General features: G+C 38.7%; 1 protein-coding gene across 2 annotated transcripts in view; it reads right to left on the minus strand.

Annotated features, from left to right (window-relative positions):
* The window catches only part of MMS22L (MMS22 like, DNA repair protein), a 95,588-nt gene that overhangs the window by 25,022 nt on the left and 45,509 nt on the right, over positions 1-25,057 (minus strand). For both annotated transcript variants that reach the window (XM_082758348.1, XM_082758347.1), the window contains one exon: positions 1,547-1,737. In XM_082758348.1, the coding sequence (XP_082614474.1) occupies positions 1,547-1,737 (191 nt within the window). The remainder of the gene's footprint in view (positions 1-1,546; positions 1,738-25,057) is intronic.

Consider the following 25,057-nt stretch of genomic DNA (forward strand, 5'->3'; position numbering starts at 1 on the left):
TGATTTATAAAACTGCATGCATTGAGAAGCCCACTTTGAATTAGACAGAGAAGGCTAGTTTTCAGGAACACCAGCAATGAAGCTCTTTTAATTAATGGTGTAGGGACAGACTACCTTAAGCTATGATGGACCTCACATTTCCTCATGTGCTTCAACATGAAAAAGGAGGTCATACAGAGTCCCCACTCTGCCTTAGGTGAGGAAGCAATTTGTGCCAGCCTTCTTCCAGATTATTGCATTGTTTCTGGAGCACCAGCAGTAACACGAGTGAGGGAGAAAACAGAGACAGAAATGATAATGCGAGACCCAGGCTCTTTGCCTGGCAGGGGGAGCAGGAGAGCTGTGACAGCTGCTCTCTCCTCTGGGCTGAAACCTCCAAGGCAAGAAGATCGTACTGCGTGGGAAGGGTTTGCCTTCTCCTCTGTAGTACTGCCTAACACATCTACATAAAGCAGGTCACAACTGCACTCCACTTCTCTTAAGCAGAGTTTATAATAGGTTATTCTTCTTGCTATTCCACTGTGTTAATATAAAATAAAAAGATGTAACACCATAGGAAATGAATGAAAGTTATGACATTAACAACCTCTTCCTTTGATTTGTATTGCTGTTTTCCATAAATGCTTCAGCAGTGTGAGACCACTGCGGTTGCACACTGCCTCCTTCATTAATGTCACTAACTACTGTAGAGCTGCTTCAAATGAAGGATCTTTTCATGTTTTCTATTACCAACTCAGTGCTTCTGTGCTTATAACTTTATCTAATTCACATCATGATGGGAAAAAAAAAATATATATATATATATACTTTACTTTTCTATCAGTTTAGCTAAAATTTAAAGGACTATTGCAACTGCAGAATACAATGCTAACTACTGACATTAAAGCTCAAAATGGGATTTCCTTCTGTTCAGTGACATGCCGAGTGTCTGGCTGCACATGGGAGTACACATGCATATGGAATATTGCACATCAAGATTAAGACCCTTCAGTGCAAAGCAAAATGAAAAATTAAACTGAATTATGACATAGTTTTATGCCATGCCGTGACCATAAAGGTTCAGCAAAAGCTAACAGTCATGCAATCAACCTTTTAAAAATTGTCTTCAGATGTAAAATATTACACAAAAATAAGAACCTGATTGAATCACAGCCATTGTGAAAAGATGGTTCAACACAAATTTATAATAAGCTTCTACAAAAAGATACAAATTCTTGATACAGTGAAATAAATTATTCTCATTTATATTGGATAGCATTTGCAATGTTGATTATAATCTGTGACTAGGAAGGAAAAAGAAATCAGGCTTGCATAGCTTCAAACCCCTTTGGAGTTCTCTGTTTGTATTCTATCAAGTAATTCAACACTACAATATTTCTTCTTGTCAAAATATTTAGCACAGAATCTATTTTTTTTTTTTTTTGCATTTATGCATATTTGAGTTACTACATGTAAGCAGCAATATCCCCAAATACAAAATTCTTGAAAGTCTGTGACCCAGAATACAGCAACAAATCCAGTAGTAGCATGGAGGGTCAATGCTAACCTGCAGCTGTATCAGCAAGCTGAGGGGAAGGTGGCATCTGTGACATTCTTTGGCTCTTCAAATAGGGAAAGAAATTTCTCCAGAGAGCACTGGCGACAGCAAGGTGGTGCTCTTTAGCCACTAATGGAAGTTGTGCGTTTGGGTCTGCGTTCCCTGGTTGAAGTCCCTGGCTTACCCGTTTGTGCACGCTCCTAGGGAGAAACAAAAACAGTGTTTACGTTCAATAAATGAAAATTTCTGATTTTTTTTTTTTTTAAGAAATGCATTTACAACTACTTTAAACTGTAGAGCCTGAGAATTGGAGAATCATTTTGTGTAATTAAAACCTTTATGCAAAGACATTATGCATACCAGTTATTTGATGGATGAATGATGGCATATTAAGCACCATAAAGTTAATGTTAATTACTAATGTCAACCATTAATTATATGCTTTTTAATATGTCAGATCAAAATGAGAAATAGGCAGCTTTAAAATGAATATCTGCATTTTGCGACTGCTAGCATGACAAGCAAGTCTGCTTACAATCCAAAGCCAGATGCTTTTACAATTTTTTGCCAGCGAGGTTTTCAGGGTAGGGTTGTATGCAGCAAATAATGACAAATGATTTTGATCAATTGTAAGGCTTTCTTCTGCAACCTATTTCTCATTTGTAAAACCTCTCTAGGTACGAGTTTTGATAAGGGAAAAGATTCATTTTGTCCTGATGTGCAGCAGACAATTAGGTTTGACAGCAATGCCCACAGCTTTGTTAGTACAGTAAGGACAAAAGTTACCACTACACATAACTCCCATCTCTTCCTGAGACAATGTGGCATGAATTCAATAACGCACTCAATTTTCTTTGATTCTTCTAGTACCATTCCTGCTACTTAATCTAATTTGGAAGTTGTGACTTTCTAGAGGTTTAATAGAGATATGTCTGCAGGGAATCAATGTTCTCAGAAAAACGGGGGGTGGGAGAAGCATTAATAAATTTGTCTGGTAGAGCAGGATAGGAGGCATTACGGCACTGGGCTGATCAACTAAATAACATGCTTATTAAAAACAATCTGTAGGAATGCACTATCATTCCTGTTCCTATTTATCTTCTGGTCAACTCAATTGAGATTGTGCATTAAAGCACAGGCAGCATTATTACATTTGCTTTATTAAATTCTATAAACAGCACTGTAAAGTCAGAGTCAAGATATTTATAAGATAATGGCAAACAGCAGAGGCATTGAGTCTTGCCTTAACACTCACATATGTAAACTATATAAAAAAAAAATGTAATTGCTGTTGTCAAAATAGCAAGCGTTTCACAAAAACTCTTCCCCTAGATCTTTATTCTGGGCTCATCCTAATTTGAAATAAACCAAAACAAAAATAGAAAAGAAAAAAAAAAAAACTCCAGTCCCTAGTTCCCTTCTGGGAATGTGGGAAAATTATAAGAGAATTACACAACTCACAGCACTCATTAGGACATCTGAAATGGAATAATTTTAAATAAAGAGTAGGCTGGCTGCAAGGCCTTCACTTACCAGGGTTGATATTAGAAGCGCATCTCATTATATCAAATTAGTATCCAAAAATTCTGCCTAACACCTAATTTAAAACATAAAACATACTGGCTGTCAAAGGTAACGATACCTTATGCCTGCCTGTAGGCATCCATTAGTTTCAATAGGACAGACAGTGAGAAAATTGAGGATCAGCTACTTTTTGAATGGCTACATTTAACATACGGGTATGTAACATAAGGGGGAATCAAGTATTTCTCGGAGAGACGGCACTAGTCCAAACACAGGAACAGAAGCCAGGAACTCTAAACTCAACGTTTATTCCCTGTGTGGCTTCACATAAATCATACAGCCTTTGTTAGCCTCAGTTTCCCAGCCATGATATTTGGATAGTAAGACAGCTTACCCTTTACGGATTCTGTGAAAACAATCAACGCTTAGAAAGTGAGGATTATATTCAGTATGTCAGTTGGTATTCCTATTTACAGGGCATATTATCCAAGTCAACATGAATTGAAATAGAAGTGAGATTAGCATAAAAAGTCAAGTAATACTTCTTTGGAAGTATCCCTTATTAAAAAAAGGACAAAGAAAAGGGTGCAGAAATTGTGAGGTCTGGAGGGCAGGCAATGAATAAGCAAAGAAGCAGCTTAAAGCAAGACTACAGAAGCTGGTTAAAAATACGGTTTTGCCTATTTAAAAAAAGTTTAACAGTAAAAACCAAGGGACTTTCTGCTTTACTTTAAGAAAGGAAAGTGCAATTCCTCACAGTGCAGAGAATAAAACTTCCAGGAGCAAATTCTGTCCTACGTACATCCAGACTAAATTGTAAAATTGCACAAAGACCTTTTCCTCTCCTCTAAATTGCCTCTCCAAAGAAGGGTGGCTCGCATCTCCCTTAGACATCTATGCAAAGCAGAAGGGTGTACAGACTTCCAAAGTAAGGTAATATATCTCTGTGTCAGTGGAAGGGCAACACGTACAAATCAGTATTTATGTTTATTCATAGTAACCTACACAAATGCTTGCAATAAGGGAAATGCTTAGAATCGATGGAGCATCAATGCGTGCTGCAGCTCTTGTATCCAGCTACTTCTACGAATAAGCAAATTTAATTCCATAAAAATGCAGATAAACACAATTTTACCTTTTATTCAGGCTTCCGCGTTCTTCTAACAGTAGACAAGCAAACCATAAAACATCACTCCATTTCTGAAAACATATACATCTAGTTTTCCATTACGTTAAGACCTCTGGAACCACCGGTTGCCTCATTACAATGGTAATAACTTGGTGGGGATTTTTACTTGTTTTAAATCCCGGATTTTCTGTTTCTGCAAAAAGTGATTGTTTTTTTGTTGGTGGTGGTTGTTTGTTTTTCTATTTTGCTATCAGACAAAATAAACCCTGGTTTTATAAAAGAAAGGAATATTTGTGGTACATGAATGAGGACTGTGCTGGATGTATAGATAATAACAGTAGTATGCAGGATTTTGTATCCTACATTTGGGTAAGGAACTGCAACCATTTATTTGGACACAAGTCTTGTAATCCTGCCTTTGCTACTCAAGCCTGGATTACTAAAGTGGAGTGAAAATTTAGGTCAAACTGGAGAAGACACAAAACGCTAAAACCTACACAAATAATGGAAACATGAGTCACTACTAGTCCGTTACCTGCCATGGCTACCTATCAGCCTCAAGACATCATAAAATACCATTTAATTTCAAACACAAGTGCTTGGGACTCTATAACGGTGACAGAACCCCTCTCCCTCCTGCCAGCATTAGCAGGGACACACGCTAGCATGCTCGTAGGCTCCCAGACCATAAATCCAAACACTATTTTCTCCACTGATGGTGCCCCCAGACCACGCCAGACCACCCATAGCATCCACAGCACCCAGATGCACACCACAGCCAAGATTAAACCTGGGCAAGTCTTTTTTGAAGACCTGAATGACCTTTTGATGTTGAAGCAAGTAAATAAATAATAAAAAAACACACCTGCAGAACCAACACCCTCGGATAAATCTAGGCAGATTGAGTAGAAATGTATGAGTATTTCTAACATGATAAATGGCTTTGATGTTTAGAATTTCAACTACTAACGTCAGTTCTTTCAAAGAGAAGTCAGCAGAAGTGAAATGAAACAAAGCTTCATCACACCTCAATTCAAAGATAGGTAATAGGGCCCTTGTGCTCTCTGCAGACCGAAGGGCTAGAATGACATTTGGAGACTTCCCTCACAAAACTGCCCCTTTTTGCCTCAGCATTGGCAGTTTTGCATTTTGATGTTCTGACAACAAATGCACTGTGCCTTAGTCTTATTTTAATGTTTTCGTGAAGGTGTTAAAAGCAACAGATTTGGCTGGGGAAAGCTGAGACTTCTTCAGATATGGGATAGCTATGAAGATTTCCACATAAAGAATGGAAAAGATATGGGAACAAAAAATGTGAGAGTTTAGATTTCAGTGAAGACGACAGACCAGCCTTGCATCCTCTCAACAAATCCCAGACACAGAAGGTATGTCAGCTACTCTAAGTGCACGTTCCCAGTAACTAGTCCTACCCCAAATCAAGCTGAAAGAGATCCTTGCAAGTCCTTCACATGATTTTGAAAATAATTTGGTATATGTATGTATCTAGTTGCCTATTGTGCCATTTAGTTCCACGATAATTATAGAAAGTCACAACTATAGCACTTATTTCATTGATCCATATGGATACCAGCCCCCATGTTGACAAACTCACTGTTCAACTTCTATTTAGCAACTGGCTCATAAGCATTTACTTATTTTTATGTCTGTGCTTCAAATATGCAATTTTCACTAAATATATGTACGTTTCTGAAATCATAACCTGTTATACTACCATAAACTGTAACCCAAAGTGTGAAGGAGAACACATTTTTAGAGTGCATTAATTACTTTTGTGCAGAATTTTTCAGTACTCGTTTAAAAAAGAAAAGCTAGTTTAAACATGAGTGGCATTCACAAAGGCATGGACCAAATGGATGCATCTGGGTTCAGGCCTGTTTTCATGCAGGATCATGGAGTTCTGCCATGGTGCAACCTAGATGTACACCAGCTCCCCACTACTTTATTCCAAGTAGAAATTAAATCTGGGGACATGTGACATAAAAAATTGTGTTAGGATGTGGATAAGTCACTGACCTGGACCACTTGGGGAGGAGGAGAGAAGTGCTGATCTGGCACCATGAAGAACTTTTCCACCAGAAAAAAAAACAGTGCAGAACCACACCAGGCTACCCCAAGAGGCAGCTGAGTCTTCACCACTGGAGACCTTGGACACTTAGCTAGAGAGAGACATCGTTGATGTCACCTAACGTAGGTGATAATCTGTCTTTGAGCAGAAGGCTGGTCTACAAGACCTCCACAGGCCCCTTCCAACCAACATTTCTATGATACCTGTAATGCAACTCAGTAATGCTCAGTTTAGATACAGACTAGCTTTTAATGTACCAGACTGAAAATCATGAACTAAACTTAATAGCCAGTGTTTCTTCTCCAGTAAATGGGACAAGGTAGAACCAGGCAAAGAAATTAGTAACAGCCTGCAACTGAGAACCATGATTTCAAAACTAGTTCACGGGAAGTGATAAAAAAAAGACATGAAAAGTCATCTACCTCCAAGTCTGAAGTAGCAAACTGTGTGATCCTACTTCTCTTATAGATGCAGATATGTGAAGTGAATCTGGATTGTGGCACAGTAGTTGCAGAGTGGTTGTACAGGGGCACGCCTAAAGGAAAATGCCCCAGCCTGACCACACTCAGACTGGTGGAAAGTCATAGATGTGGGTTTCTGGAATCCCATGGGGAGGGCTTTTGGCTTCTTGATCACTGGTAAATGATGTCCCCACTTGACTTAATGCATAAAAAGACAAGCCTTCTTTCTCCTGTGCATGGTTTTGAATGCAGGTAGGCAGAGTTGCTAGCTCTGTGCTGTACTCTTAGTTATCAGTGTTTATTAGGTGCACTGATAGCATGCTTACAAGAATTCTAAGTGCCAAAACATAAAGTTTATGGTCTCAAAGTACCTAAGCTGGATGATAAACAGCTAAGGACTGTGAAAACAGCCTTAGTGTCTCTGGGTACATGCATTACAAATTTAGGTACCTAGAGAATGTCAATGGTTAAAATGGAGTCCCCTGCACTCCTTCAGGCACTTCCACATTTAGGCAGTTTCTATGGAACATGTGTGAAGGCAGGTGACTAAATTCTACATAAGTCTGATTCAAACATCCAAATCCTCTTTTAAATCTGTTTCTAAGCTCTTTGGGACACAAGTTCTTTCTACATCCCTTCATATTGCACACAGTATATTGAGACTGGTATGACTGCAGCAGCAGCTCAGCAGAAGTAATCCCACCTCAAATCAGAATCTCTCAATTCAAGTTGTTTCCATAGCTGCAATATATACAAAGTACCTATAAAGTTCCTTAATACTTGAGCAACAGTGTTTTCACTCTGGTAACTGAAAAAAAGCAAGCACAATTTTAAACCATCTTTAGGGAAATAAAAACTAGATTTCAGAAGGATAAGCAACATAGGAAACTTAAGGCTGAAACCAAAAATTCCCACTTATTAAAAGAAATGTTTGAAGAAAAAAATGTTCATAATTAAAATGTCAGCATCGTGCATGCCACAATGATAGCATCACCACCACCAAGCTATAATGCTGACTGTACAACCAGAACTAGAGAAACCATGATAAAATATTATCAAACATTAACATGCCGCCATCAGCACAGTATTTATAAAATTATGTTTCAGTGTTCTTCCTTCAGTTTAATCTGCTTCAATAATCCACAATAAACTGCATGTTTAAATGTTTACAGAAAAACAGATGTCAGAATAATATGCCTGGTTATGTATGCGTGTGTTGATCACTGATTGGTGCGATGAGGGAAAACGGGAAGAGGGATGCTTTTCAGATCTGTAACAGCCAAGACTTTTATTAAATGCTTTAATTTATCCATTTGTGCATAAGTTTTTATGGCACAGGCTTGCACAAAATCAGACGTGTCAGTGTTACATATCTTACCAGGCACAACAACATGAAGCATAGGCAAAGTGAGGTCTTACATGTCGGATGAGATACAAAGAAATGAGAGGAAGGATAAAAAGATGGAATGGTTAAAAATCAGGGCACAAACAGATCTCCCTCTCCTGAACCTTAATTCCTAAACTTCTCACTTAGTAGTCAGATCACTGTCTTTTGACCTGGAAGTTCCCTAGGTATCCACAATCAGCTGCATGTCGCTAAATGTCCAGAAGTGTCTTGAGCTGAGCAGCAAGCCCCCACAATCTCTATCTACTGGGGCTCAGAAACCTGATCATGACTAACCCATTCCAACCTAAGCAGGGTATAGGAGTAGCTACCTTCATTAAAAATAAAAAAATAAAAAAATGTGTTCAGGTATTAATATAACAACCAATGAATCACAGCCTCAGTGAACAGGGCACCTGGGTCATTTTGATAGATTATTTTGGGGATTCAGCACTGCTCCTGGGACTGCGAGTTTCACATTAAGTACCTGACTGAAGGAAAAAAAAAAAACTCAGAACAAGGAACAGAACCCATGATGCTCTTCTCTCCCAGTATTATGTCCTAACCATGAGGCAACAGCTATTTAATCCTTTGGACTATCTGCTGTTATTAAAAAATGTAAAATACAGTTTAAGCACACATCTTCAGCAGTGGGACTCCACAGTAGTTCCAAGCACACTGAACCTGCTCCTCAGGACACCTGACCAGTCATTGCTGGTGGACTCAGCCCTGCACTGCACATCTTCTGTAGGCTAGCAGTAGGCAAAACCCCACACAGGAGGCAAGATTTTGGCATGTATGGGGTTCATACCTACTTTTCCCCACGTGTTTAGAAAAGAAGCCAAAGTGCTTAACTGGGTGTTGATTTTCACTCTAAGACACACACCTACAATGCAGACAGCAAACCAGCTAATCTGTGGGCAGCTAATTTCTTCACTGAAGGTGTATTTTATGTCTTTGGAAGCAAAGCTATCAAAACATTTCAAGTGGTTTGATTTTAGATGCCTGCTGCACATGCCAAAGTAGTTGCTGCTAAGCAGATCTGTTACTCTGTAAGGCCATCAGATCCTTACAACACCGGAGAGCCTCCCACTACCTCAGAGCAGAGGCCTGCCAAGCTCCAGTGTCCTCCTAGCTCATCTGAATGGAGTGGGCAGGCAGGAAGATGGCCCGGCGCTCTGGAGTAAAAGGCCCCAATATACCAAAGTCACTATAACTGGTAGCCTGTATGGACCCACCAATAATGGCTTTAAACTAAAAGAGCAGAGATTTAGATTAGAGGTCAGGAGGAAATTCTTCACTCAGAGGGTGGTGAGGCTCTGGCACAGGTTGCCCATAGAAGCTGTGTATGCCCCATCCCTGGAGGTGCTCAAGACCAGGCTGGATGGGGCTTTGGGCAACCTGGTCTAGTGGGAGGTGTCCCTGCCCATGGCAGGGGGTTGGAATTGGGTAGGCTTTAAGGTCCCTTCCAACCCAAACCATGCAACGATTCTATGAAAATATCGTAGGACTGACAATCTTCAGAGCATAATTTAAAGCACTCATTTACACATACATAGAAAATAAAAATGCCAGGGTATCAAGCTTAGGCTGTAAAAGACACACAGAGATATTAGGGCAGCATTTCAATTAGGACAGCTTCACTTTAAAGCCTTAGCAAATCATTGGTATAAGTTCCTCCACCCAATAATACCAAACTGTTTTTTTGTTTTTTTTTTTTTTTACATGCACGTTAGGAAAACACTGCCCCTGAACATCCTAAAATATATTTTGCATAATGTTCCTTTAATTGAAAAAATGCCTACTGATAAAATAAAAGGCTACAGATCCTCTCAATTTACCACCCATCAGTCACTGCCTGAGCAGAGCACACTCTTACTGCACATCCAGCAGTCTTATATGGAGCCATTCCAGATCTTTCATTGAAGGTATAAATCTTCAAATCTCAGTGGAAAACCTATTCCTATTGTTAGTGGTCACGCACAGAACAGACTCAACTCTTAAGCTTCTAATGTGACAATTTATATAAGCAGAGTAATTAAAGTTTATTAAAAATACAGGTAAACTTCCCCAATTAAACCAATGAACACTCATGAGCACTCAAACCAGACGTGAATTTGGCTCAGGGTCACCTTTCCAAGTTAAACAATATCATCAGAAAACACCTTAAACAAAACGATCCTTCTTAGTTACTACACAGATTCAGGAAATTATATAAACCTATTTAAAATACAAATATTTTAAGAGCAGTTAACCACTGCTGACAACTATTTTTTTCCATAAAGTGATTTGAAGACTAAAGCCAAGTTTCATTACTCAGACATTACTTGGGATATTCAACAACTTACAAAAGAGTGGGGAGAAATGACGGATCCTCTTAAATTTGTAATGCAAGTACAGCAGCAGCAATATTTTCTCACCTTACCTGACTGTATATTAGTAAATATGATACAAGTTGTCAATAATTAAAAAAAATAATAAGAGCTAAGTTCCCTAGCTGTTGACAGTACAATTATTTAATATCCTTACAAGCAATTATATTTGTTGATGTTGATGTTAGTGATACGGTTTAGTGGAGGACTGGTTAGTGTTAGGTCAGAGGTTGGACTCGATGATCTTGAGGTCTCTTCCAACCTAGACGATTCTGTGATTTTATGACTACTTGGGGAAGGAGAGAGGATTCCTTTATATATCTTCCACAAGTCAGTCAACTACACAAGTAAAAGCATTTGTTTGTGCAACATTTTAACATAAAATAAAAAGTAAATCAAAACTAGCACTCTGTATAAAGCACTCTGTATAAAGCTTTGCAAGCTTAAGGTTATATTTAAAAAACTAAGACAAAAAACAACCATTGCAATGGACCCTATAATAAGCAAAAATTGAAAACATCCTCTACTCAAATTTTAAGTAAATGCTCATAGCATGTTATATTTCGCAACAGATGCTGTAATATACTTGGCAACTCCTTCTCCTGAGAAATCTGACTCAAGGATCGTGGCTCTTCTTTGCCCAAACTCATACAGAGGTATTTGATAGCTATGCTCTTCACTAAATTCTTTAGTGTAACAGTACAAAAAGCATGTAGCATGAAAAACGAGAAGAAAAAAAAAAGATGAACCGAAAGTCTCAGGTTTTAAGACGGTCTATTTTTCCACAGCAATATGGAAACAATGATATGTTAGGACAATTAACTGGCAAAGTTACTTTTCTTTGCTTTACCCATTTTCCTAGATCAAGCAATCACTAGAATCAGTAAAAGCAACCTTGACCTAATCCATTTTGAAGTCTTTAAACCAAGCTTTCAAAATAACAGGTGTTACCTTGTCAAGTTGTAGTATTTCTGAGCATGGTTGAAGCTACAAAAAAGGCACCCACTGCAATTTAACCATTCTAGATATACAGGGCTGAGCAAGATGATCTTTCTAAGCATTTCCCACCAGGAGGACACAGTCCAAAATTAACTTTATCATGGTATTCTCTGCCTCTTGCACAAGTATTATGATTCTACACCCTTTGAAATGTTAAGTATTTTTATTTTGGGGACTTACCCTTCTGGAATTTTAGGAGGCACACATAGGAGGTGACAAAGGCAACTCAATAGTCAGGTGTAACTCACATATACTCTTATTATTATTATTAAACTGGAAGTCAAAAGCTGTGCCAGGGCTAAAGCAGTCCAAGTCCAAACATTCCCACCCTTTACTGGAGAGCGACAAAAGTTCCCAGGATAACATCACCAAACTTGACAGAGACAAGAGGATAAAAAAGTCTGTATCAAAACTCCTGGAGTTGAAGGAAGAAACATGGAAATCCTTCAAACAGGAAAGCTGGCAGTCAGCAAATGCTGAAAAGTTTGACTCAGAAAAACAGAGAAAAAAAAAAAAAAAAAGAACAGAAAAAAACCAGCAATGAAGTGACCTCCAAGCACAACCATCTCCCTCTCTTGTATTATAGCACTTCTTTCATCACATTCTTCCTTCAGTGACCTCTCCCTCATGCACTATATGGTGGAAAAGAGACCTGGAGAATGCGACGTGATGAGCCTGTCCTGTCCTTCTGACTCTCCCAGATGACTGTGGACGCAGCGAGACTTGCAATGATCCAGGCCAAACAGATGCCATAATCGTGAGATACAGCTGAAAGTTACTGTATGAACACTACAAAGAATTTTCCATCTGTTGCTTGATGGAGATAAATAAATGGAGAAAAGCAGCCTACCCAAAACGCCTCTTATTAAATTACAAGAAATAGCAAGTATTTGAAAAAGAACTAGCTCCAAATAAATTCATAGAAAAAGAAAAAGGAAATCAAGCTTCAAATTCATTACAGGCTGGATTCCCTAAATCCAGCAAGTGTCACCAAAAATGTGATTCTACAATGTGCAATACTGGAGACAGGGCAGTTTTCTGTGGATTTAAATTCAAATTTCAGAGAAAAGGTGTTCATTAATAGGCCTGTATTCATCACAGATAAAAAATCTCAATGCATCTTATATTGCTTCTTCAATCTACTAGCACAGATGTAATATTGTTCTTTATTTTCAGATGCAGAATGCTAGGATTTTCTTTTTTTAATTACTCTAAAACATTGCTTGCATTCTAAAACAGATATATAATGCTTTCCTAAAACATTCAGCACTTTATGGGCAGACAGCAAAAGTCCCTTAGTTAACCTCTAATTCATTTTTAGGACATAGATAAATCATTTGTTTTACCCATTTTTGAATGGTTATGTTTGATGAGTATTCCCTGTATATGTCCACTTGAAGAGGTGTCCAATGCAACATCTGCAGGACCACGTTAATAAAAAGTATTTATCTGCATGTCACAGAGCTCATCTCTTGAGATCACAGGTTCTCACGTTCCCTGGAATGGAAAGCGTTAATGCTCTGAATAAAAGGTTTTCAACTGCAGTTGAATCATGTGAAGATTATCAATATAGCAGCAATGTACAAAGGGGCTTCAGCAAGGTTACTGAGTTTAATATAATCCTCTCTATAGCTAAGCACAGTAATAGAGAACCCTGTATTAACTGTGGGCAGCATGTTGTGTGTGCTCAGTAAGACTTTTAAAATACACAGGGAGAAAAAGAAATCCCCAACATCTTTATTATGCTCAAAGACAAAGTAAAGATATTAACAAGAGACACACAACCCTAAAACACAAAGGTACAGAAAAACAAAACAAAACAAACAAACAAACAAGAAAACCACCACAAACATCCAGAGCTGCATAATATTATTTAGCACTCTCTCCTTAATCTCAAAGGGTGTAGCTACATCGCCAAAAAGACAAGTTGCTATGACTGTAATTTAAATGCAAGCAACAAACGCGCTAGACTACCTTGGTTAGGTCTACTGGGAGGAAATATTATGTCCGCTTCAGCCACCCCAGCAAATTTGTGCCAGACAGCTGTTGTCTTTTGCTAACTACATTTAACTAAGATAAGGTTGAAAGAGCCTCAAAGACAACATAACCTGTGTGAATGCTGTGTAACTCTTTCACGTTTCAGCTTGTTGAAAAGTCTCGGCAAAATCCTGCAGTTAATTTGAGCTCAACTGCAATTTACCTTTGTTGCCTTCACTGCTATTGAGACAAGTTAGTTTCCCCCCAGTCCTACACAGCCATACACTGAGACTGAGGTTTTCGTGGTATCTTTAATGCACAGGCAGTATAGACTAAAACATGTGTACACAGGCTGAATATCTTCTCAGGACCCAGGAGAGCCAGTCCTAGTACTACAATAGCTTTGACCAACATAACACAAATTCCCCAGTAAATTCCCCTACAAGACTCAGAACTTGAAAACAGTAAATGTATCAGCCTCTACTGCACTAGTTTGTGAGGATCCTCTTGGAGACAGATCAGGAGCAAGCAGTGAGCTGCACATGCTGACTCATAAATAGTAGACTGTAGGATTCAAAGTATGTTCATCACGCAATTGAAATATTCTTTACAAGAAGCAGACATTCAGTCATGTGGCAGTCTATAGGCACATCATCTTACATGATGTGAGATTAAAAAACAACACAAAACTCTTAACCACCATCAACACTGTTGACCACAAAACCCATGTTCTCCATTCTTACTGAAAAATCACGGAATGGTTGAGGTTGGAAGAAATGCCTGGTTTCTGGGGCTGGTCCAACCCCAGCCCAAAGCAGGGCCAGACTTGAATGACTAACAAAGGAAATTTTACAACCTCATTTAGAAATTTGTTCCGAAGTTTGACTATCCTATTCTTGTATCTAATAAGAATTTCCTTCATCACAATCTCAGCCTATTGCTTCTTACCACCATACACACCTGTATGGTCTCAAGGGTTTGATTCTATCTCAGATGTTAACTCCCGTTTCCTTAGATGTTAACTCCCACTGCATTGTCATAGAAAACAAAATGCCTCCCCCCTACACCTCCCATCCAAGCCTTCTTAAGGCTGAACAAACTCAGTTTTCTCTGCCTCCTGTTACAGGAGATGTGCTCCATGCTCCTGATCAACTTGGTGGTCCTCTGCTGGACTTAACCCAGTATTTCAGTGTCTTTCTTGTACTGGGAACCCAGTATACTGCTTATTTATAAAACAATTATATAAAACATATTCTTCCAGAACACCAGGAGGGCAGCAAAATGCATCTACAGCTACACAATAGCTCATTTCCTGATACAACACAGTTTCTGATTTTTTTTTTTTACAAGTTAAGCCTCTTTTACCAATTCCTTACTGTCTTTTCTTCAGAAAACAAATTCCTTGAGATCTGAAAACTATGCAGTATGACTGGAATGCCAATCAACTAGTTTTGAGAAGTCGGTGCTGAAACCCATTTTGAAGTACTAGTTTCCAAAAAGTATCCTGCATTCAGCTCTTCCCTGGGACTCCAAGATATGGATGACACCAACTGTCAATGATAATGACATGACAGATACTTTTTTTTTTTTTAGCACCGTAAAGCTCTCCTAAATAAATAACTAAATAAAGTTTAATGGGTTGACTTTAAGCAGACTCCCTTAGAATTCATAGCCCAGTAGCTTAATGGACTTCCCACACCAGGGGTCAGACAGCCACATTGTGTACCAAAATAGGTCTCTGTTTAAGTTCATGGTGTTTCATTCAAAGAGATTAAAAGCATATATATCACTTTGGAAAAGCTTATGATCTGAAAGATGTGATAGTAAACTTATGGCTATGTAAAGATCATTAAAATTATTCTCTGTCAAACTGTGGAAATCAAAGTTCGGCAAATTGCTTGGAACAAACTCACCAAGGACAACCTCATCACCTCTCTTAAATGTTTTCCTTTACCACAGCACTAGACATGCCATTTCACTCATTCAGCTTGTTTTCATCCACACTAAAACACAAGATGAGAGAAACCGGTAAAAAAACGGTTTCCTGGCTGTAGAAACTCAGCTGTTGAGTTGGTGTCTTCTGAGTTGCAATTTCCTTACCTAATCAGACTTTGAGGAAGTGGACTCTGAGGAAAACTACACACAGCCCGGAGGGGAAATGAAGGAACAATATCAAAACATAAACCCCAAATACTGAAAACAAACAAACAAGAAGTACTATTACTCAGTTACCTCTTCAGACATTTTGAACATAATTTCCAGCAACACACCTGCCTTACCATTGCAAGCCTAACACTTGGTTATTATCATACCTGTTTTATTTTTCAGATAGGAAATCTGAGAAAATACTTTGAGGTGTTTGTGTTTCTCTTAATTTAAAATAGGACTGACAGAGAGGAACTGTATTTCAAAGGGTTTTTTTGTTCGTTTTTAAATGAAACTGTTCTGCTCCTAACTCCTCTATCTTTGCAGAAAATCAAAAATTGTACACATATGAACACCCCATAGCAGCTTGCCTTGAATAAAATACTGTAAGTTGTTTAGGAAAATGTCAGAAACCAGGAAAGCAAGCAAATTTGTGCTCAAAACAATGAAGTACCTTGTTTCTAAAGTCTAAAACAAAATATTGTACTTCCTCCCTGCCAAATCTTTTTTATTTTTATGGAGTATCTATTGCGTTAAAGGATGCTGTTCAAGTAATGTATCTTTTTTAGTGAAGGAGATTACTTTGGGTAGAAAATATCCCCTACTAACACTGCTCCCAACATCTGGTAATATAGACAGTAGAGCTAATTTTCTGTCATTCAGGAATGTAGGCTTCTGTCATTCAGGAACTGTAGGCTTGCTAAACTTTTATCATCATCCCCTCTGAACACAGTAAAAATCACAGTTAGAACTGATGGTTTATTAGATCAAAGCTACCATCAACAATGTCAATTCTGCCTGGTAGTGTTAACAGGAAAATGTTTTACGAGTTCTACCACTGGGTATCCATTTAACTTCTAGCACCAGCTACGCTGTAAAACCGTGCACATAATTTATTTGGTGACCTGTGTGTGTGGGAAGCATTATCTAGGCGAAACTTCTCACAGTCTGACAAAATGCTTTGATTTGTACTGTTCAGATGATTGAACAAAGAGTTTAAGCAATCACCAACAATAGCTTTTATCTCCAAATGTGCTAAAAGTGTAAGACTACATGAGAGCAACCTATCGCTTTAAGAGCAGATCTGATAAAATGGAAGTGATTGGATAAATATTACATTTTCAACTTGTACACATCTTGTCGATTAGGTTTAAATATTGAGTAAAGTTCATGTTTATCTTAAATATCATTTTTAGCAATTTCCCCATGCGATATTCCCAATACCCCCATGGTATCCACGGTAACCTCTCTGCTTACATATACCTTAAAATACACATTCATTCCCATTAGGTGAAGTAAACAGAAAACAGCCATTCCTCAAGCTACTGCTGATTTTTCTTTTAGCTAGTATTCAGCAGTCTTTGAGAAGAACTCCCAGTTTAAGTCTGCCACATGCATTGACAGGCAGGTATGTCACCAAATTCTGTTCCCTGTGTCAAGGAAAAACTGATTTAATCACTCCTTATAATATATACAGTATACAAAATACAGGTAAGTAATTGATTCCTGCATAATCCCAACAGTGCAGATTCAACAACTTAAGGTATTTCTTTAATTGCAAAGGTACCATTACTGTTCTTGCCTACTGTTGCTACTCTTCCCAACATTTAATCTATTCCTTCCCTATACTATAAAAAGCATTTTATGTATAATAATCTGACATATGCTGCAACGCCTTCCAAAAGAGAGACTCGCCTCAGAGAGGAATCAGGCTTGATAACATATTAGTAAACCCTAACATTCCTTTGTCTTTTACATGAAAACAGAAAGGATTGTAGGTTAAGAGTAAGAACTTTCAGCCCAGAATTTCTATCCTAATTTTTAAAACCATTCTGCCCCTATCGGCCTGCTTGGTACCTTTTTAAACTCCTTATGACACATTCACCTACTTAATAATTACCTTTCTGAGAAAGCAGCCGATCAATGTATTTTCTGATGGTTTTGCATAATAAACTCTAGAGAGAAAAGCCAGCATGATCCTTGGGACACCTACTAGTCCCACTACTCTCCCTATGTTTGGCATGTCATCCCCTTACTACATGGCATCAGGTACCACAGACAGATGACATTTTGTTAGGAATGGCTGCTACTTGGAAATAATTGTTTAAAGTTTGCTACGCAGCTGGTAGGAGATTTCAGAGACCTTGCGAGACACATGGAGTTAAATGTTTAAGCTGTTTTTCCTATCTTGTTCTTCAAAACCTTAAACTGGAAAATCCCTCGAGTGAAAAGTCAGGGAAAGGCTGCCATCCCTTCTAGAGTTAAAAGATGCTTTTGTAAGATTTTAGGTCAGATTAACCTTTTGCTCACAATAGGGCTGGTTATTGGTTTTTATTTTTTACTGTCTTTAACACAGGTAAAAAAAAATCAATATGAAGCGAGACAAAGGGCTCTGGAGGCCCTGGCTACACCAGCTTTTGGTTTGGCTCATGCACAATCCTACAACACGCTGAGGCTGGGAAGGATTAGCCTGCTTGTGTTGAGTAAACCGATGATACTCAATAAACAGTTTCTGTTGTAAACCCCTTAGGACGTGCAAAGCCACACTAGTTGGCATTAGACCAGATAAGCTGCCGAACCAGCTGTAATCTCATTTAGACCTGAGCTGATCCTCCTGTCCTTTCATTCCACAGGATCAAAGCAAACCACTGAGGAGGCAGCTGTATTATAGCAGCAGTGCTTGCTGGATGCGGCAAACATTTCATAAATTCCTCTCCTTGAAGCAAGCCTGAACATAATCTACCCAGAGCCAGTTCAATCAATGGATTTCTGAATTCATTAGTCTTATTATTACAGGATAACTGTTTTCTCCACATAGTGTGGTAGACGTTGCAAGCCAACTTTGCGAAATAGCTCTTATTGCTGACCATTTCTTTCTGGTAATGCACCTTTGCATTTTTGCCGTGCCACATGAAAATGATTTAAATCTCTTCTACGCAGTATTTTTTTTTAAAGACTGGAAATGAAACCAATTCACATATATTCAAGTAGGAAGCACCAATAATATACTAAAGTCTTCCAAGCGTAATTACTGGCTACCTGCTTGTATGCTTCCATGCATCAGTAACAATGACCAATGTTTTCTGAGCTTAATGACAGCAGATGATAATAGTGAAAGCAGAGATTATATCATTATAGTAGCATAACAAATACAGACTAAAATTACAGATGAGAAAGGAGGCATTCTAAGAAAAAGATTTCTATTTGCCCTTTACTCTGTGTTCTCTGGTATTAGGAAGGAGAAATATTTTCATTGTTAAAGAACTAAATAGCCCCTCTTAAACAAAAAACACAAAAGCAACAGGTCTTTTAAACTAAGCAAAAGTGAAACCCAAAGCACTGGATCAAATAAGACTTGAGGGTAAAACATTTGATTTATAATCAGTCTGGAGTTTCCACTGTGCAATTATAGTTAAAAAATTTTAAAGTGTAATCTTAAAAGCTTTAGAAGAGCATAAAGTGTAATTCAGAAAATGTATCAGCCGTTCCACTTCCCAACAGTGAAGTGCTCAATACAACACATACTCACAGATAAAGGAAGTAAAATTAGATTTGTAACTTACATTGCAATAGCCCAATATTATAAAAAACATTTACAGTCCTTCTTTGATTTAGTAATTGTATTATTTGTTAACATAAAGTTAAAATTTTCTGGTGCAGCTGCATTGGAAAAAAAGAATTATCCAGAGCAGAAGCAATTCTTGTGTCACACACAAGTCACATTAACAAGTCTTGGATCACTCCTTTTTGGAGAATGAAGAGTAGCCACCAAAACAACTTTGGCCAGAAAAATAGGGGAGGCCATGTACCTCCAACACCTAAAACCAGCAGTGTCTGTGACTTACTGCTATTTGCAGACAGCATAAATATAAAACACATTCATGCATGTGAGTACAACGGACAGGATCCCTTGGAGGGCACTGCTCCAAGTTACGGAGCACAAGATCCATATCATCTGAGCGCACATCCTAACCTACGGTATAAAGATCTGTAGGACTTCTGTACCTGTTCATTAATGTTTTTAATCAGGGTATGAAAGAAACTGTTCCTGTAATAAAAAGCTTCAATAAAGTACAATACAATCAGATGTTTAACACAAGGAAGTGATTTGTAACAGATTACTAAAAGGAGATGTTTATTGTGAAGCTTTTTTTAAGCACTAAAGCACAGATGTGCTAGAGCATGTTACAGGCAGCTGGCAAAGATAAACAAAAGGTATTTGCACCTCTCATCTACAGATGTGCAAAAAACCCCAGTGCACATCTCTTCCTCAATCACACAGAAGCCATCTGATGTGTTAGTTAATGATTCCCCTCTCTCCACTCCATTCTTCAGACATAAAGGGGTCCCATTTAACATAATCACTTAATAACAGCAAAGTGATGGGTATCAGAACCCTAATTCTTCTAATATTTGCAAAATCCAGCTCTTTGTAATAATAATAACACCATGATAGCAAACTGTAAAACTGTGTAATTATACTTTAATTGTATTGTGAGGCATGCATTAATCACAAAGTTTAAGTACCAAGGATGGAATTATAATAATTCTGTAAAACAAATTTAAGCTAGCTAAGTAGGTCAGAACCACTAGCATGCAACAGGAGACCTCTGGGAATTTATCAGTTAATGGCTATTTATGTGCAAATGAGTGCCCTCCAACCCTCCCAAATCCTGTGTAGCTGAAGGGTATTTCTGTTAACCAGGAGCATGCTTAACTGCTGAGGCATAAATTAAACCATTTATTGGAATGATTTTAATTCTTCTCTCCCCCCCACCCACTCTTACTACTCTCCCTCCACCCTCACTAGCAGCAGAATTTACAGTATTAATTTACATGGAGATAGGACTGCTGAAGAGTTTTCAGAAATTACCCTCTTTCAAAGAAGGAAAAAAAAAAAAAAAAACAAGAGCTAGAGAAAAACTTTCAGTAAGACAGGAGCGACGCAAATCTTCCAAAGAGTGGTCTGAGCTATTAGAAATGCTAGAGGTTCAGTACCATGGCAGTACAATAGAAATGCTTTTATAGAAATGCTAATAAACTCTAATGAAATTAAATTGTTTTATGTCCTCATATTCTAAAGCTGGAGAAGACAGTGAAGCTCAAGCTGGATGTCATCAACTGTAATCTCTGTTGTAATGCTCATACTGTACAGATATCAGAAGTTTTCTTTAGAGAAAGAAAATACGCCAACAAAAGTTTCTTGGTTGCAGGAAAAATCTTCAATTCTTGAGTTTGACTTAAAAAATAGTAGCCATTTTTGATGCCTTAGAAAAATAGATGCCTTTACAAATTACTCAGAATCAAAATGTATGGCATTTTCACTATGATGTAAAATGTGCAAGATTTACACATTACACATTTACACATGTGATTTCTGAACACATAATCCTAACAGTAATTCAGTGCAAGTAATGCAAGTATACTGCAAGTGTAACATCAAGATTGACTCTTGGGGTTATTTTTTATTTACTAATTTATTTTTCCCTAGGAATGTACCGACATTTTCTAGCAAATCCTAGAATCCCAGAATACTGAAATGGTAAAAGTTTGATTGTCCTAACATCAATTAACCATACCCCACCCCTGTTACCCTAAACAGGGTCACGTCTCCCCAGTGTCTAATAATTACATTGTAAAAAGTCCCATTTGCCTGAATATATTCCCTGTGGCATTTGGATAATCACAGCTGAGCTACAGTTCATTATTATGTAACAAATAAGATGACCATGGTGCTTGCTAATGTCATCTTTGCACCTAATACCAAACTCCATGTAAATGTAACACATCAAGCAGAATCACAGAATCGTCTAGGTTGGAAGAGACCTCCAAGATCACCTAGTCCAACCTCTGACCTAACACTAACAAGTCCTCCACTAAACCATATCACTAAGCTCTACATCTAAATGTCTTTTAAAGACCTCCAGGGATGGTGACTCCACCACTTCCCTGGGTAGCGCATTCCAATGCCTAACAACCCTTTCGGTAAAGAAGTTTTTCCTAATATCCAACCTAAACCTCCCCTGGCCCAACTTTAGCACATTTTTAGCCCATTTCCCCTCATCCTATCACCAGGCACGTGGGAGAACAGACCAACCCCCACCTCGCTACAGCCTCCTTTAAGGTACCTGTAGAAAGCAATAAAGTCGCCCCTGAGCCTCCTCTTCTCCAGGCTGAACAAGCCCAGCTCCCTCAGCCGCTCCTCGTAGGACTTGTTCTCCAGGCCCCTCACCAGCTTCGTCGCCCTTCTCTGGACTCACTCAAGCACCTTGATGTCCTTCTTGTAGTGAGGGGCCCAAAACTGAACACAGTACTCGAGGTGCGGCCTCACCAGAGCTGAGTACAGGGGGACTATCACTTCCCTAGATCTGCTGGCCACACTGCTTCTTCTACAAGCCCAGATGCTGTTGGCCTTCTTGGCCACCTGAGCACACAGCACATTCTCCCCCAAATGATGCCATTGGAGAATACCCCTGAATATACAGGTGGGTGTGAATCGTAAAAATTCCCTTGGAGTATATCTTTTGCAGCTTTAAAATATTTTAGGTAGGTACCTGGAACACACACTCCAGTATTTTCAAATGCACACCACCAATAGCTAATCAATCTATTCCTGTCCAAGCAAACAAAGAATGCCAATGAAAATAATTGCTATTGTTCTCCTTGTTGATTCTTCCTAGGTAAAACAAGGACACAAAAAGCAGTAAAAGAAAACCTCATTGTCCTGGCTGTGTAGTTGCTCATTCCTCCCTTCTCCTGCCCCTCAGTGAAAGGCTGCACACACTCAAGGCTGTGCTGCACGCTTCTGAGGCTGCAGGTGTAGTCACTGTGCTACCATACAGAGAACCAAGAGGGTCCTGCTCCTTAAAACGGATTTGTGAGCTCACACGTCAAACCAGAGGCTTCTTGCCACTCTGACAGCAGCCAGAGATTAACAAGCGAACAGAACTATTTGGCAAAAAAAAAAAAAGTTCACTCCTGTATTTTCTTTTGGAAAGAATGAGCACAGCTGTACTATCAGAGCCAGCGGCAGCCCACAGTTACCTCTCCATTCCCTGCAGTGAGGAGCTGCAGCCTCGATTACTTCTGTACCTTCCAGCCATTGGCAGGGTCTCAGCATTGCCCTAAGGCTTTAATTAACCCCGATCAGAGATAAACAGGGCCTTCTGGTTGCAAAAAAGAGAACAGACAGTACCTCCAGCTCAGCAGAGAACTAAATAAACCACAAACTGTTTTCACCTTCCTCCGTTTGCTCCTCTCTGTAACAGTGTCAGGAAGGAACCCCACCAGAACATGAGAAGCTGCATGATGTACACATTGCAGAGTATGTTCAACTCTTCCAATTTTGTTTCTAGAGAGGACAGCATGGCCCACTATTTCAGAATCATTTCACATCAGGCACATTTTCACTGTTTAGTACCACTGGAAAGCAAGCTGGAGCTTTTAAGCATCAGCAATTAATGACACTTAGACTTGCTCCAAGCCAAATAAAACATGACAATGCACACCTACATGCCCCAGATCAATTATTTTTATTTAGAAAAAGTCTAAAAAAGCATTTTCAAAGTCATTTTTTGACAGATTTCCATACTTGAACATAAAACCACAGCACAACCTTCCACAGAGCCACTGTGGTGTACATGTGGTACAGGCCCCCTTCAGACACCCTCTGGTCTGGTTTCTTTTATATCCACCAATTTCTGGTTTCACCAAGGTTTTGTTCTGTAAGGAAAAACATGGAACACTGTTTAGGAGGCATCCTTACTAACCCATCACCAGCATCATCAAGCACTGCTTTATTTCAAGTCACTGAAACAAGTGAAAGGCTGGGGAGCACCCCGAGTCACTAAAGGAGTTCATCTCAGCACTGATCAGCTTACAAAGACTACCCCGACAACTGGTTGTCCAATACAGTCTCTAACAAGTGCAAAAAAATAATAATTTGATTCCACAACTAGTTTTTTCAGTCTGTCAGAGCACTGACATTTACAGCCTGCTCTAAATAACCAAACAAAAGTGCTTCTGCTACAAATGAAGGCAATTCCTTCTTCACTGGCACAGAGAACAACAGACGTTTTGCCTTTGCAATGTACTTCTTCATACTGGGTAACTTCTAGCACATCTCCCTTCAATCTTTCCTAACTAAAACCAATTCCCTCAAACTTTTACAAACTTCCTACTCTCATCATTTACTTCTGCAAAGCTTCCCAGTCTTCAATTTACTCATAAATGCTCTGCAAACTGACATGTTCAGAACTGTGTACAGAACCACAGCTAAAAAAGGAACAAGCAGTTCCTATCTTTCACCTGAAAAAGTTTTATTAACATACTTCACAACAATATCTAACTGTATTTTTATTTTTATTAATTTATTTTACTTTCTCCTAAGCAGTCACATCAAGCCCCGCTTCCTAACACCATACAGGCTGTGTGCACAGAAAAGGCACTGCCACAAAAGTTATCCAACAGGAAGATTTCAATCAAATTTCAAATAATTACTTACAGCCATTATGTTCTTACAAGTTCATGTAAATAGCCATGTAAACAGAGGTCAAAATATAAGAACTGCATCCATCCCATGCTCCTTTGAGATATTAGGAAATCCACTTGAACTACCATTCACAAACAATTTTTGTTTTCCTCCATAGACCAGGCAGAAATTGTGCTAGTGCGGGGACAAAATAATTTATCTTGCTGCCATCCGTGCTGAATGTGGGTGGCAAAACCTACAAAAAAGGGTAGGATGGACAGACAGGGGTAACAGCTATGTCAGCTAACCAACCACAGATGTAGATAATATCACCTTTGCTTCTGTCACCTCATGGTACATACTAGTTCCTGAATTTCTTTGACAGCATGGCAGCCACGTCGAGCTTTCCATGTGTTGTTTCAGACTTCCTCTCTTCCAAATTCAATAGTTGGTCTTCATTGTATTTCCTCTCGTTTATGAGTTCTCCAAGATACCATGGTAATTTTGAATTCTGTTTCTCCTGCCCATTTGAAGACACTGAGCTTGTATGTGGACAAAAATACTTTATTTCAGACAAACTCTGTAGCTCAGATGTTTACATCAACTACAAGTAGTTGTGCTAAACAGTTCCTCATCTTCAGTGATCCAAAGTGAAGCCATTAAACATTGATAACAGTTAGAACACCATTCAAGCAGCACTGAATCTCTACACGAATTAGGTTCTTTATGGAAATATTCCCTCTCATTCCTACAGACTCACACCATTTTGTGGTAAAACTGTTTGTGCTTGTAAGGCTGCTGTTTACTTTTCTCTTCCTTTTTTGTTATAAGGCCCAGAAGCAAGCAAACTGGAAGTTGTTTTTAAGTCACAGAAGAAATTTCATTATTAGCAAAAGCATCCCAGGAGAAGAAGAATCAAATAATATATACCCAGGCAGAACATAAAAATAAACAGAAAACACAGAATACATTT

The sequence above is a fragment of the Aythya marila genome (genome assembly GCF_965140915.1).
Source record: "Aythya marila genome assembly, chromosome: 3".
NCBI classification, from domain to species: Eukaryota; Metazoa; Chordata; class Aves; order Anseriformes; family Anatidae; genus Aythya; species Aythya marila.